The sequence below is a fragment of the Asterias amurensis genome, chromosome 12, assembly GCF_032118995.1.
Source record: "Asterias amurensis chromosome 12, ASM3211899v1".
Lineage (NCBI taxonomy): Eukaryota > Metazoa > Echinodermata > Asteroidea > Forcipulatida > Asteriidae > Asterias > Asterias amurensis.
Genome location: NC_092659.1, coordinates 15,113,513 through 15,130,611, shown reverse-complemented (window position 1 = coordinate 15,130,611; position 17,099 = coordinate 15,113,513). Strand labels below are relative to the sequence as shown.

The 17,099-nt window shown below is 39.3% G+C and overlaps 1 protein-coding gene across 1 annotated transcript in view; it reads right to left on the bottom strand.

The window, feature by feature from the left end:
- The window catches only part of LOC139945435 (uncharacterized), an 80,457-nt gene that overhangs the window by 61,519 nt on the left and 1,839 nt on the right, over positions 1-17,099 (bottom strand). The window contains exons 2-4 of the mRNA XM_071942783.1: positions 5,954-6,094; positions 3,866-4,147; positions 2,426-2,611 (exon numbers count right to left, since the gene is read on the bottom strand). Of these exons, the coding sequence (XP_071798884.1) occupies positions 2,426-2,611; positions 3,866-4,147; positions 5,954-6,094 (609 nt within the window). The remainder of the gene's footprint in view (positions 1-2,425; positions 2,612-3,865; positions 4,148-5,953; positions 6,095-17,099) is intronic.

Sequence of the window (17,099 nt, the reverse complement as noted above, 5' to 3'; positions counted from 1 at the left end):
TAAAAGAGTGACCTGTACATTTAAGCGCCTTTATGACAGGACATGCGGAATTCTACATCGCATGGTCATATGGGTTAGTTACATTTTAGTGTCATCATTTCAACACAAATTGTAGATCTTAAAAAATATATTTATAAAAATGCTTAACAAGTCTAAAGATGTGCCCGCTTTCGTCACACCAAAAGTTGGAAACAGACGGTCAAATATGAGATTTATTCCATTAGTGTGCGTGCAAATCGCACTTGCAGAAAGTCAAGGCTCTGCGGATCTTTTGTAAGCATGGATGTGAAGTAGTCTCCGGAATTCCAGAATCTACTCCGCAACAATAGAATAAAAACAAGGCCTTTAGTACCCAAAAAAACAAAATACACGCAGCAAAGAAGATCTACACATAGTGTTACCGCAAACCAAATGTACATTGATACCGTACCATGCAATGCCTAAGAATACTATACATGACTGTGACGTCACAGGCTCAATTGTGCGACAAGTCTTTTTCTTAAGCTGCACCACGAACCACTTATCTTAATTGAACTTGTCTTTGTACCACAAAATTCAAATCTCTTCTAAAAAATGATCTTATGACGCAGGTTTTCAAGGACTAACTTTGTTTAGTGTTTTCTTTCGGTTTTTTTTTGTTTTTTTTTTGGTTTTTTTTACTGTGCCTTGAACACACAGCAGGGTATATTATTTTTATTGTATAGCAGAAACTTATTAAAATTACTTATAGTTATCTGCATTTAGTAATTACCGGAAGCGATATCAATCATTATAGCAATACACTCGGGTGCTGTTATTGTATCAGGTTAGTATTACAACCATAGGGCCAAGAAAACAATAAACCGGTAGCAATTATACTGTCACTGTTGCAGGCATCCTTGAACTTTAAGCGAGCACATAAAGCGCTTAAAGATGCGAGGTCTGAATTTTTGTAGTTTTCCCCCAAAAACTAGATTTATATTTTAAGTAGCTATTTGGTATAGGTTCACAGAAATTGTAAGCTTTCGTTCATTGTATTGTACGGGACAGTCGTCAATGCTAAGTAGTTGTTAATTTAAACATACAATGAACTGTCGGGATACAATTATTATCTCACGCCCATCATCATAACCAATTCCGCATAATACGTGTATTTCGTGCTTAGTTCGTGACATGCGTATACAAAAATGGTATACTCTGGTAAAATTTGTTGCACCTGTGTGCAACCAGATCAAATAAAGTACAATACACAGCGCTCGGCAACGACACGCATCTTAAAGGAACACGTTGCCTTGGATCGGACGAGTTGGTCAAAACAAAAGCGTTTGTAACCGTTTGTTATAAAATGCATATGGTTGGAAAGATGTTTTAAAAGTAGAATACAATGATCCACACAAGTTTGCCTCGAAATTGCGTGGTTTTCCTTCTACTGTGCGAACTAACATGGTCGGCCATTTATGGGAGTCAAAATTTTGACCCCCATAAATGGCCGACGTGTTAGTCTACAAGGTAAAAGGAAAACCACGCAATTTCGAGGCATGTTTGTGTGGATCATTGTATTCTACTTTTACAACATCTTTCTACCCATATGCATTTTATAAAAAACGGTTACAAACGCTTTTCAAAGACCAACTCGACCGATCCAAGGCAACGTGTTCCTTTAATATTCCCGACTGTGTCAGCGTTTAATTGTCAAATTAAAGGTACTATCTCGTCCTGCTTTCCCAGCTCAACAACGTACATTGTATCGTTGCATTTGAACACTATGGTAAATGATTGTATTTAAGGTTTTCTGCAGGTTAGTGTATACGGGCGGCGGTCTTGGCGGGCGCTATTGGTGGGATGGCCGCACTGTGCGTGAAATGAAAACGAGAAACGTCTTGCACCAAGACTAATCAAACAATGGTCCCCTCTCATTCATCTTTGATCATGCGGCATGTTAAAACTGTATACAGTTTAGGATGACTGTATAACTGTTGGGTTTTTATTTCGCATCAAAATGTTTGCACTTCAGCACATCCAGAGGGTAGTGACGAGAGGTACCAATCGGTGCGCTGCCATAGCGGCGAAGCTAGACATTGGACAGTTCACAATAAAGTGCGCCACCAAGAGTGTCTCCGAAAGGTTTCACTTTTATATTCGGTAATAATAAATGCATGTACATCATTAGGTTATTACTGAGAACAAATAATGTTTATTCTGACAAGGAAAATATTAAATGTTTTTACAGAAGAATTCGACTTTTCAAACAAAGCGGAAAATTTAGGCTTCGTTCCGACGAAATGTGAAGAAATGACGGCTCCTGAGGGCGCACTATTGGGGGAAATAAATCACTAATGGTGCCTTTGTAAACAAAATAATTCCTGTGCTGTTTGTGAGTCAAGTGTTTTAAATACCAAAAGTATTTATGTAGCCATCATCAGTAAAATCTAAATAGATTTCTTACCGGTATCACGTCCAAAGCATTCCAAGTCCCCAACGCTGTAATATGCAGTGGAAAAATATCCTTCATGGTAATTGAACTCCAAGCCCACGACGGGCAGAGTGTCCTTGTCTGTAATGTAGCCCGCGTCCACGTAGAACCCATGTGGGCTTAGTACGTCACAGTTACAGTGCCCTCTACCGACACAACCTGGAACAGAGAACAAGTCGATGAGCTCAACGATGTGAGAGTGTAACTATTGGCCTTTAAAGGGAAGGTATAAGTTTGGTCTTCATTATATAAACTAATGGCAATGAAAACTATTGGTTAGAAGCCAAGGGGTCGATTTCACAAAGAGTTAGGACTATTCTTATCTTGTGAGTCAGGGCGAGTTACTCGTCCCAACTTAGGAATACGCATACGTTTTGTATATCTCCTAGGAAATCGACCCTGCCGTCGATTTCACCAAACTCTTCCTAACTTAGGATTAATCTTAGGACTTAGGACGGGTTCAGTTCCGTATCAAAATACGTAGGACGCATTGAACTCATCCTAAGTTAGGACGGGTTACTCGTCCTAACTCGAGATAAGATTGATCCTAGCGTTTCGTTAAATCGGCTGCAGGACATCTTTCGATAGTATGAAGCATTTTGAGAAACGTTTCACTTCGAAGGAATGTGGTTATATGGTTAGTTGAAAGTAAGTCTGAATCTGAAAACCGCTACCATTGTAACGCTTCTCAGATTGCGGGACACAGATGTTTATATAGTTTCTATAACCGCGTACCAAACAATTTATATGATTTGCTGTGACATTCAATAAAACATTTTATTTAGTTTGACCTTTTGATTTAGTTATGCATAACTTTCTCTCTTGTGGAGTGTACTTATACACTAATTTTTTTGTTGTTAATAATACCCAAATGACCTCGAGTTAGTTAAGCCATTTGCGAGCTAGATTTGAATAATGTCTGGTACAGTGACTTAATAGTTACGATGAGCTGCTTGTTTTTTTTTATTCCTCAGGCTATCAAAACAGTTGCTACGCCACGTGACTAGGGGCAAGGTTTTGTGTAGTTACGTAATAGACGATGAACACCCATACACAATTCTGAATGGATGTGTATGTCACAATGGTACCAGGGTTTGCTCATCCTGGAGGTGGCTATACAAAAGCTTGCCCCTAATCACGTGGCGTAGCAATTATCGATAGTCTGAGGAATTCACATGTAAAGGGTGCATTGTAACTAAGCAAGTCGTGGTACCAGACATTATTCGTATTTAACTCGCAAATGGCTTATGAAATAAGATTGACATTTGACACCATTTAAAAATGAGGCTAGAGAGTAGAGTTTTTGCCATCTTTCATTATATGACTCTGTGACCTGCTTTGAAAGTCAGTAAAAAAACGGAGAACTAAATTTGACCTTGTGCTCTATTTATACGAGACGATAAAAACTCTTACTTGCGTTCCGACTACAGGCACATCTTCCATGTCCAGTCTCCACCCCTCCCCAGTTAGGCATATATATTCCGCCCCACGACACCCAGGCTACCTGCTGGGTTCCGTTCAGCCACATGGGGGCGTTTTTGCACTGGTATTGCAGGTACTGGCGGCATCTTGCAGAGATATCAATGAGGGCCCGGATAGAGTCATGGTTTTGTACTCCGTCGTAGGTGATGGTGATGCTTGAGTTTCCATGCACAGCGGAGTTGGCATTGTCTGCAGTGCGAATAACGGTGGTGCCTGCAAAAAAGTGTTGGAAATATCTAACAATTAGATTGATCGTTGAGAAAGTGGAATTAACTGTTGCAAACTGGTTTACAGACATACCAACCAAAATGTCCTAAGATATATTATGCAAAAAAATCAGTTAATGGAACATTACAGAATTGGTTTTTGCTAACAAAACAGTTGCTGGCAGTGTAAGCACTTCATGTAATCCACCTTACATACACTGACAAACCTGTAGAAGTTTGAGATCGATCGGCCATCTGGGTCACGAGAGAATAGTACAAAAACGATTAAAAAAATTGCAGTGCATCGATGCCAAACTAAAAATGAAAAAAAAGAACGCTCACTGAGCGATAAACTCCAAACGCAAAGTTAGATTATTTATTTCTCATCAAAATATGACATTTCAGACAGATATATTTCAAGGGATGTTTTCTACTATCATCATCATTAGACCGTGTAAGTGTTATGTAATCTGTGATCTTCACGATTTTTGTCTTTTACCAATTCTGTAACGTTTCTACCCGAGGAGAGTCTTTCTTCAAGACTGTTCAAGAAAGACAAAGCAAGTAGGGTCAAAACGTCGAGCCATTTGGAAGATCGATCATGGTTGAAACTTGTAAATCTCAAAAATAATGACCATAAGAAAAAGCAGAGAACAAAGCTGAGATGAAAAAAAAACCACAGCAATAACCAACAAACCTACGCATGAGAAGTACTCTGCATGTTAAAGGTTTATCAAAAGGATCAAGTTCAAAACACTACTCTACATCAACAAAGCTCTGAATGGTCTGCTGTTGCTTGTCTACTTGAAAGACCGCATTGCAACCCATGTACCATCTAAGGAAGGCCTGGGATCGAACCGGGACGTTACTCGTCTTTCCATTCCAAAGAGTAGCAGGCGGATAGGCGATGGATCGTTAAATGTTTTCGGGCCAACTCTCTGGAACACATTACCACACACCAGTAGGTCCTCTCCAACAGATTTAGCTTTCAAGTGCAACCTCAAAACTTATTTATTCTAGAAATTAAAATTGCTATTGTTTGTGTGTTAAAGTGCATTGGTAATGTTTTTAATTGCGCTATATAAGAGCTGGTTTTATTTATTTATAGGTAACGTTTCAAATCTTCCTGTTTGCGTTATTTACAAAACTATGTGACTTGCTTTATGGCTGGATTCTCAACGTGGCGACATCACATGCAATACATAATGGGTGCGTTCGTTTAGCTTCCCTGGGTCTACCCGCGGTACTCACTCGGGTGAGTCCCTGACAAGAGCTAAACGTATCCTCACTCACCGCTCTCGTAGTGACGTTTGCACCTGGGGCCAGCCCCATAGTGACCCACTCCACAAGCATGTCACTTGGGGCTAACCCGGGTGAGCCCATGGGGTGACGTAAAAGCTATTCGAACGCACCAGGGGAAGACCGGGGTCGACCCAGGGAAGCTAAACGAACGCACCCATAGTTTCCGTAGCTATTCTAGAGATCAATTGTTCTGAGACAGGGTCTGCCGAAGGAATGACAGACATGTGTTCTTTCTATTCATTCTATGCACGGGATATCACGTTGAGAACCCAGCCATATCAGCCAGTCACCTCTTATTGTTAGCGTTCCTGAAAGGTGCGATTTATTTTAAAAAAGCAAATCATTTAAAAATGCACAGGAATGCACAAAATTGTTTTTACAGGTGTATCATTTCATAAATATTATAAGGTTTAAGGCTTCCTAAAAAAATAACCGTGTGATTGGTCAGACCAAAGCCTGTCCTAATCATCAAATGATGAAGACAGGGGATCAGACTTGTTCAATTATTTACCTGGGTGGCCATTCGTAGAATTGAGCCGACATAACACTTGGAACCTTTGGGCACCAGACTGTCCATCCGGGTCGATGAGGAAGAATCCATCTAGCTTGGGAATAGATGAGTTCAGCACGTCCATACATGATCTAAATGATGCTGAAACAAAGATAAATCAATAACAAATAATTAGGGTTTGACAAGTTCTATAAATAAATACACCGGGCTTCACAAAATAGAGCGCCACCATTATGTAATTGTCAGTCCAGCCTTAAAGCGCCCCTCTTTTTTTTCTCTCTTTTTTTCCAGTGGGTTGGGTTGTTTTTTGCTGTGGGGTGGGTTTCAGGGGACATTTCTTGTGGCAGGACGGCTTTGTAGAGGTGCTGGTCACCTGTTCCTCCTCGCCACTCACTGGCTTGGTATTTTTTAGCTATTTCGATTCTTTATTTTTTTTTCGTATCGATTTGTATTTCTATATTTTTATGCCAGTGTAAAGTCTAATAAAACTAAAACTAGAGTTTGGTATAAAGATATGATTTTCAGCAGTCGAGCTTAACCATTATCCGCAAGGATAAAGACAGGTACCAGCTATAAAGATCCAGTGATTCCATTGGGTATAATGATACCATTCATAGCCTGAACATCTGACGTCACTCTTCGAGGCTCACGAATAACGCCAGAGACCTGCCTCGAGAACCGATGTGTGTATTCACCTTTGACCTCATTCATTTCACATAGAGATACGCAGTCAAATTCTATTGCGGATGTGGCAGCAGTCTATAGCTTATGGGTGCGTTCGTTTAGCTTCCCCGGTCTGCCTCGGTACGTTCGAATAGCTTTGACGGGGCTCACCCGGGTCAGCCCCCAGTGCCCTGCTGGTGGAGTGGGTCACTTCGGGGGTGACCCGAGGAGCATGCCGTCACCACCAGAGGGCGAGTGTGATCGTTGGGTTAGGTCTTGTCAGGGGCCCACCCGAGTGAGCACTGCGGAGTCGACCCAGGGAAGCTAAACGAACGCACCCATAGTCACTGCACGTTTATCAAATGATATGATTGCATCAAATGATTCACTGGATCTAGCGGCATGGACCTGTCTTTATTCTTGCGGATAAAGACAGGGGCCCAGTCTAAACGATTCATAGACTGGTCGAAGGATAAAAACCGGTATTGATTTAACAGAACCAGTGATATCATTGGATACAATGTACATTGACATACGTATGATTATGTTTCATAATAATTGAATACGTGTTATGGGATTGTCAACGGCAGAAAAAGACTATTCAAAACCCACAAACGGACCTGTTTTTATTCATTAAATGCACAAAGGAAAGCATTTATGACAAATAGTAAATCCAGCCTCGTTAATAAAAAATAATAATAATAAAAGCTGCTTTAAACGGTCAATTATAGACATGTACAATCATAAAAGCATCACATAATCATCATATCTTAATGAATATTACATTAGGTATGATTTTGGGATGCTGCATTGACAATGACTTTTCAATATCCGGCAAGACATGATGGCGCTTTTGTTTATTCAGCTGTAATGGAGTGTTGAGTGGAATTAATGAAGCAAGGAAATACCACTGGCGGCCACTCAGTGGATTTTTAAAGGCACTTAGCACTACTGGGAAATACTCAAAATAGTTGTTAGCATAAAAACTTACTTCTTGGTAACGAGCAGTGGAAAGCTGCTGATAAAACATTGCGAGAGAGGGCTCCCTCTGAAGTAGTGTATAGTTTTTGAGAAAGAGTTAATAAAATACCTCAGCTGAAGCCTTTTTTATTATGAATCTGAAAGCGCAGAAAGCAATTCAACAAGGGCGGTTTTTTTTTTTGCTTGTTTTTTTTTTCGTTTCATTATTCTCTAGCAAATTTGATGACCAATCATTAAAGACAGTGGACACTATTGGTAATTGTCGAAGACCAGTCTTCTCACTTGGTGTATCTCAACACATCCATTAAATAACAAACCTGTGAAAAGTTGAGCTCAATCGGTCGTCGAAGTTGCGAGATAAAAATGAAAGAAAAACACCCTTGTCACACGAAGTTGTGCGCGTTTAGATGGTTAATTTCGAAACCTCAATTTCTAAACTTGAGGTCTCGAAATCAAATTTGTGGAAAAATACTTCTTTCTCGAAAACTATGTCACTTCAGAGGGAGCCGTTTCTCACAATGTTTTTTACCATCAACCTCTCCCCATTACTCATTGCCAAGTAATGCTTTATGCTAATAATTATTTTGAGTAAATACCGATAGTGTCCACTGCCTCTAAGCCCATCTTTTCGCAGGTTTGGTATTGTATGCATATTTTGGGATACACCAAGTGAGAAAACTGGTCTTTGACAATTACCAAACGTGTACCGTGCCTTTAATGCTCCACGAATGAAACTACCCTTGATTAAAATTAAAAGCAAAAACATGACGGCATGATGAGACAAATGGTAATGGATTATTTTATCATTATCAGTCCGGCTCTATTACTATGCCAGTGCTGAATAAATTAAGCGTGAAAACCCAAGGAGCGTGCACAGAGACTTGGTAAAGTAAACGCTCTTAAGCCACGGGTCTGACAACACTGGCATTTTGAGGCACTTTTTTCAAAACTATTCAAGACTAACTTGCGGATAGACTTTCTCCACAGTTGATTTCCCATCACCTACATAATGTCCCTAAAGCGGTCCGATTATTACTGTTATTGAACAAGCTTGAGGGGGAAGTAGTGCAACAAAGACTGTGAAGTTTGTTTGCAATAATGACTACGCCACCGACCTTTTAAGATTATTTTCTACAGGAAACTATCTCCAGATTTTATTAAGCTCTAACGGCATTAAAATAAAGATCAGTAACGAAAATTCTTGCTGAGCAGATATGGGTTGCCAGCCAAAGTCTGAGTGGTTCATGCATGTAACCATGGTTCCTTGATAAGTTCTGCTCAGCGGATTCATGTGGTTAAACAGTTTACAATAGACCCGTCCATTTGCCCTCATCACTGATGAGCACGCATCGCACACAGAACCTCAGCCAACGACAACCATGAATCTTCATTAACCCCAATGGGGGCGCTGTTTTAGGCTTGTGACGCCGTATGCAAGGCAGGGGCTATTTAGCTTGAATATCAGACGTCACACTTCGAGGCTCGTGAGTACCACCAGATACCAGCCTTGAGCTTCAGGCGGGATCCTGCCAGATGACCTTTGACGTCTCATCCATCCACACGTGTCAAACCACACACTCTAACTATCTAAGGCACTAGACAATATTGATTATTGCTCAAAATAGTAATACTTGTTAGCATAAAAACCTTATTGATAACGAGCAATGGAGAGCTGTTGATTGTATAAAACATTGTTAGAAACAGCTCCCTCTGAAGTAACGTAGTTTTTGAGAGAGTGGTAATGTCTCTCTCAAAATACTTCAGCTAAACAATAAAGTCCAAATTTTCACAGGTTTGTCATTTTACGCAAGTTGGGTTACACCAAATTAGAGAATACTGGTATTTGGCAACTATCAAACGTTTCCATGGTGCTTTTAAAACATAATACAATTATTAGGCACACAATACACGCAGAAATGTGTGTTTGACAAAAAACGTCACTTCGGAGCAGACCAAGCACAACGCAGATCGGAGCAGATCAATCACAACGCAGATATCCAATGAAAATCATTTGGCATGTAAGACCATTTCGAGTCGCTGCTAACCGTAGGCACACGAAAAGGCGTGCTACTCTTTCGGTGCTTACTGCAAGAAAACAAATGACGTCATAGTGCAAAACCATGGTTAACGTGCAAGATGGCCGCCCAATTTTTCTGCTAACCTGTAAAAAACGCTTTTCGCCTTAGCAAACTTTTCTGCTACAGTAAGCACGAAAAAGCAGCGCTATAAAATTAAGCCCCGAACGCTTTATCCTGCCTTTGCTTGTCCCAACAAGTCTTGATATTTCATCCAATGCAGTATAATGTTTGTTCTATCACACCTGCTCATTTCTCGTATATTTACAACCCTTGCCCGCTGTATTTATTTATGCTTCTCAGGTGTTACTGCCCATCGTCATTGTCGCCGGTAAGACAAAAGCTCAGATCGAAACGACAGGAATGAATTACGGAAATGTTCACAATAAACGCCAGATTATTCAAATAGACATTAAATGTTTGTGCATTCCTTTTGAAAACACATACAAAACGAATGTCAAATATCGATGTACAAGGTAGGCATTTACTGTCGGACCTAGGGGACTGCCAATATGCAATGACGTTGTACAAGGTAGACATTCACTGCACAACCTATAGGAATGTCCAAATATCCAATATTGATGTAAAAGTATACATTATCTGTACAAACCTATATGAATGTCCAATATCCAAAATCTAATAAGCAACATCTGTATTCACTGCACAACCTATGGGAATGTTCAAATATCCAATCATTATCTGAACAAACCTATGGTAATGTCCAGTATCCAATATCTAAAAAGCAGTATCGATATTCGCTTCACAAACGTGAGTGTCCAATATCCAATACCAATCTAACTTCACAAAACTAATGTAAGGTTATCAACAGAATTATTTGTTTAAAAGTCGGGACTACACTTGGGCTAGGAAAACAGCTTAAACATAGACTATTATTTTTGAGTGTAAACAAATCGTCTTTTAAAGTTTATTAGGCCATTTGTTAATCACGCCCAAATTTGTGCGACCATACACAGTGACATTATAAGCATCAGCTGGACAACAATCTTAATTGTTTCAAAGTGATCGGAAACGGGGGTCAATTTTCGAGTTGTCTTCGTTATTATGTTTGAACTGATTTTACCGTCAATTCAATTCAATAAGACACTTATTTCATTTTGACATCCCCAATTAAAAACAGTAGTTTGCAACAGAATCAATATAACATGTTTACAGTAAGTAAGCTTATAATTAATTTTACTAGAAGGGCACACTAATTGACTGTAAACAAAACACTTTGTCAACATGTAGGAAACTAGGTGAAGCCTAACCTTCATCTTATTTGTCACTTAATATACATCCCCAGCAAAACACATCATTATAATTACCATAAACTAGGTTAAACTAATTGACGAAACAAAATATTGCCAATGTAAAAACTCCATGTGGGTGGTAACACAACTATCCCGGATGTTCGAACACGCGCGAAACGTACACAGTATAATTGTTGACCAATAATATTTGTCCGAATTCTACAAGTTGGTGTTAAAATCTCACTTTGTATTTACAACACTGTTTCTTTAACTGAAATTATGAGTTTAATAATGTCTTTAAAGGCTCCAGAAGGTCACATTATTATAAGTATCGGGTTTGTAAATGCTTCCAGTAATAATGTTACGTGTTACCGGTCTGTCAATGTCAATAAAAACTGCTTTAGATTCTGAAATGTTAGAAGTGCATACCATTTTGCAGTACATTTTGTAATACTGTTTTATGTGAAGAGCGACTTCAACACTTCGCTTGGTTTGCCAACAAACGTCGTTTATACAGTAGACCGTTTATATAATTAACCATGACTCACCTACACCAATAACGGGATAGCATCGTGGGGATGACGGTGCGATAGTATTTTCAGGAATTGTATGTTGTTTAATTTTAACCCTTAGTGGGTTAAACTGCCTCTCGTTTACCCGCTGGATTGTTTACAACATAGACTAGTCCGCTGTCTTAAGGGAAGTGTCCATTGACTTGTACACAAACGAGCCTTACTCTGTCGTGCAGTTGCTCGACACAACTGACCCCACACATTCACGGGTCCCCCCGGAAATGGTGAAGTACAATCTCTATACCATCTGAAAGACTGTCGGATTGCAATCAGTTATAGTTAATCCCTCGGAATATGACTGGTATATTGAGATGAGCATTAACCATGTTTCAAATAGCAGGGTTTAATTATAACAACCTAAATGGATTCTTAAAAAAGTGACAACTCATTATCTTTACCTTCAACTGATTTGTTCAATCCGTTCATTGGAATTTGCGAAGTCCAATATGCATTTGCCAGTGTGGTACTTTGCGTGGTGCTGCCAGTATCCCGCCCTGAATATGATCGTCGTCGACGGTAATAACTCCAACGTGATGATTCGGTGACAACAACCATCAATATAACAATCAGCAAAACTACAACAATCTCCACACACCCAACACATCGGGATGCCATTCTTCCGAGTCCAACAAAAGCTTGACCGAGAATGGAATTTCTCGACAAACGAACACTTTCAGTTGCGAAAGAATGATTAAAGCTCCATGATTTAACGTTGCTCACATTTAACTTTCCTCTCAAAATGAATTAAGGCCCGGTCACACAGGCCCCGATAACGAGAACGAAAACGATAACGGTAAAAGTAAAAATGCACGCCCTCGATTGGTTGAATGAGCGTGGGCGTATTCTGCGTGGAGCAATTCAACCAATCGCGAGCGTGCATTTCTATCGTTCTCGTTTTCGTTCTCGTTATCGGGGCCTGTGTGACCGGGCCTTTACACATCAGCTGCCCGACCGGACAGCTATTATTACACACACAGGGATTGAATCTCGTATGAGTTTTTGGAAGGGGTCTTTAAAATAACATCCCCTAACTGGTTAAATTACTAATAACAGCACTAAAGCTTGTTAAAATAATAATCCAAGGTTATGAGGTCCTCCCTAATGCAAATTATATGAAAGGGTCCTAAAACTATACTTTAATTACTGATATTTTTCAAACAAATGTCAACCCAACGTGAACGAATGCCATGCCTGATTTGAGAAAAAATGACCAGTTAATGAATTACTTGTTGGTGAAGCCATTAAGGACTGATTAAAAAGTAATAAAATTGCTCATATAGTGATTAAGAAGTTAAAGCTGGCCAAAGCTGGGCCAAATTTCATAGAGCTGCTAAGCACGCAAAGTTGCTAAGCATGAAATGTCTTCATTGAAAAAAAAAACGGATTAATTTATATTTGTTGCATATTGCTTGTTACTAGTATTCAGCTGTTGTTTGCCTTTTACTCAAAATCACATGGAAATTTGGTAGGTAATCTTGTTTTTATGGAGGAAGAAATTTCATGTTAAACAAATATTTGTGCTTAACAGCTCTATAAAAATGGGCACTGGTCAGGGATGCGCGCCAACTGGCCGGGACTACATTAGGCTTGGGTTAAATCGTTAGGCACAGCCCAAGGCCACGCTTAGGCTTTACTTTCAGGCATAGGTCTAGATCTCGGACTACATCAGATTAGGCTTGGGTTAAATCATTAGGCACAGCCCATGGCCACGCTTAGGCTGCACTTTCAGGCATAGATCTTGATCTCGGACAACACCAGATGCCACATGCTAGATGATACTGTTTGAAATTACACAATGAACATTCACATAGTCTGACAGTGAATGTCAATGTTGTTTTTTCCGGGTTTTTTTCGATAATGGTTAATGGACATTCATGTACGTTTGCATGTCAAACATCGACGTACAAAATAGACATTCACTGTACAAATTTTTGACTGGTTACTGGTTACTAGTTTCTGTTAAGCACGATTTGTAGTGCTAAGCATATTTTGTTTTGTGACTGAACAGATTTATGGAATTGGACCGTAGTTATTGGCAGAAGTGCAATCATATGCTTATCGTAACCTCGGTGCTGCTCATGTTCAAAGTATGCATTATTCCACTGTAAAGCAAGGCTCACTCCACGCACAAACTAGCATGTTTCTATCGATAAGGTTCTCAAGGTGTTTGATCAAACAAAAACATTATATAAGACAGCTTTTTATATATATATTTTTTTAATAATGAAACCAATTTAAGTAGCGACTTATAAGTGTTTACAAGGTGCTGTGGCGCATTCAGCAGCCGCTACCAGCAACACTTTGCCTTTATTAAAGGAACACGTTGCCTTGGATCGGACGAGTTGGTCTATTAAAAGCGTTTGAAACCGTTTGTTACGAAATGCATATGGTCAGAAAGATGTTTTAAAAGTAGAATATAATGATCCACACAAGTATCACTCGAAATTGCACGGTTTTCCTTTTACGTCGCGAACTATCACGGTCGGCCATTTATGGGAGTCAACATTTTGACTCCCATAAATGGCCGACTGTGTTAGTCGACAGGGTAAAAAGAAAACCGTGCAATTTCGAGGCATACTTGTGTAGATCATTGTATTCTACTTTTACAATATCTTTCTAACCATATACATTTTACAACAAACGGTTACAGAACGATTTTCAAAAACCAACTCGACAGATCCAAGGCAACGTGTTCCTTTTAAGAAAGCGGCATAAACACAGCACGGTTGCCAATTTCCATCAAGAACATCAAATCCATCCATGTACAGGGAGGTGCCAGTGGGTATCAACCGCGTTTTGCCGTATGTGTGCAGCATTCGGAAATTTCCCAAAGGCACATGTAGTTGATCTTTGGATGTTCACATATTTTGACATTCTTTCAATGGTTTCTAATCAACTGGGGGAGTCTAGAGGAAACAATTTCACAGAACGCTTATTTCCATCACCATCTTTGTAACCAGAAAGCTTTCGGATAAAAGTTACATAGCATCTGCTCAGAACAATTAATGACAATGTCATACTTTATGATCAAAAGAAGATTAAATACTAAAAATGCTCATAAATTAAATAGAAACTATTCAAATGTTTTACTTAGAAAACGAATGTTTCTCTTCGCAAAACAATTTACTAAGAAGACCACTCTTGATCAATAACTTCCATTTACTAGGAGCTCCAATATATATATACAAAAGCAGTTTTACGAAATACATACAATAGTCTGAGGATTTTTTTCAATTCAATTCAATACGTTTATTCCATCGTGTTGGAAAACAAAATAACAATATGAGAATTAAACAGTACATAGTAATGTAACAAAGACACTGGCGTATAAAAATGTGCAAAAATAAAAGAATGTTAAAGCAAATATTAAATATATAACTAGGAATGAACTATGTACAAGACAGGAGCGAGAGCACGAGGCTGTTAGAGTTAGCCGAGGCTTGTAGACAACAGCCTTTACAGACAGACAAACAAACAAACAAACAGCGAAGAGGAAACACGACAAGACAGACAAAACGAACAATGACATTAAAAAGTTCTGAGCAGACTACAATTTGTTTTCAGAGTCATTGCCTAAACAGACTCATAACTTTAAAGTAGATTTTGTGAAACCTCTTCAGTCAAACCGGCTACTGGATTTCCTTGTGTATGGCTGATTCGTTTAGATAACTTCAATTCCCTGATTTAACAAAGAGTTGATAATGGTTTGCTTTTTGTATTTCCCCATTTCATCTCGTCTCGTTTCAATTTCGGTTATTCGATTATTTGATTAAGTCTAAACCTTTAAAACATTGAGACCTGCGACATCAAAGTATACAAAAGAGCCACCAAGCACAGACAACGTTTAAGACTATAACAGCTCCCCATAACTCAAGTTATATTGTACTTCTCATGTGTGCTTTATTCTGTATCCCAGTTCGGTACCTAATGCGCTGCTTTCTTGACGTAGTGGTGTATGTATGCTAATAACTATTTTGAGTAATTACTAACCGTGTCCACTGCCTTTAACCACATTTCATTTTAACTCAAAAGGCCAGCACCGCGTATAGGGGACAAACCATGGGGGTATAACAAGATGGAACTAGGTTTGTAGTAGAATCCATGAATATCGCGACGGTATACGAAACCATCCATCTTGTCGTTCCTTATTAGATCGCCAAGATCTAAACTAAATCAGTTTAGAGTTTGATGACAATGTATACAAGGCCCGCACTCAAGTAATTGAACCTAGTTTACTCGGAAAGCTGGGTCTTTTTCATCAGCCGGAAAAGAAATTACACTAGATTTCCCTAAGGTTTTCGAAGTAAAATAGGACGTTATACCAACATTTTACAAATCTTCTTTAGAACGTATACTGCGCACACAAAACTAGTTTAATAATCTCAGAGATCAAAACTTCGAAGGTACCGATGGCATCCCTTTACTTTATAGTTGCACCACCAAATTCATGAAGGGTTGCGTGTCTCCAAATAGTAACATGAACACTATCTAGCTTGAACTGTTGTACTCGTGCTCGGTACTTGTACTCGAGTACCACGCATTGTACGTAGTACTCGTTGTACTCCAGTACCACGTTTTATACCTAGAATATTCGTTAGTACTCCAGTACCACGGCTTTATACCTAGTAATCGTTAGTACTCCAGTACCACGGCTTGTACCTAGTACTTGTTATTACTCGAGTTCTACGGGTTGTACCTACAGTACTCGTTAGTACTCTAGTATCACGGTTTGAACGTAGTACTCGTTAGTACTCGGGTACCACGGTTTGTGCCTAGTATTCGTTAGTACTCGAGTACCATGGTTTGTACCTAGTACTCGTTAGAACTGCGGTACTACGGTTTTTACTTAGTATTCCTTAGTACTCGAGTACCACGGTGTGTACCTAGTACTCGTTAGTACTCGAGTACCACGGTTTGTACCTAGTACTCGTTAGAACTGCGGTACCACGGTTTGTACCTAGTACTCGTTAGAACTGCGGTACCACGGTTTTACTTAGTATTCCTTAGTACTCGAGTACCACGGTGTGTACCTAGTACTCTGTAGTACTCCAGAGCCACGGTTTGTACTTAGAACTCGTTGGTACTCGAGTACATTGGTTTGTAGCTAGTCTAGTTCTAGAGTAACGGGAACCATTTTAATCATACTAGTTCCAGCACACCTACTTGGCTAGCAAAATATTCTTACTCGAAGCTCACATTCGATGCTTGACTGAAATGTTTCTTTCTTCTATTACACATTGACAGTGTAGCTTTTATACCTCCACATTAGATTATTTTATTATGCAAAAGGTAGACAAATGCAAAACAAGAGCGTTGAAAGGCGTTTGTTTAATAAAAATCTAACGGAAATGGAGGAGAATTTCCTTGGAAAAAAAAAACCTTGCGACCCCTAAATCTGTACTCCATTTGCAGCCGCTGTGTACTCCAAATTTGTAAAGCTCTTTGCACGACGCTTTCACTGTACTTTCTTATACTTAAATTTATTATTCTAGTTCAGTTCATTTCGATTTATATCCGTATAATCAGTTTGCTTACACAGTAATAAACAAGGCGGTACTTTGTACACATTGTAATGACTAAGTGGTGAGGGTCTCCTAAAAGCAAG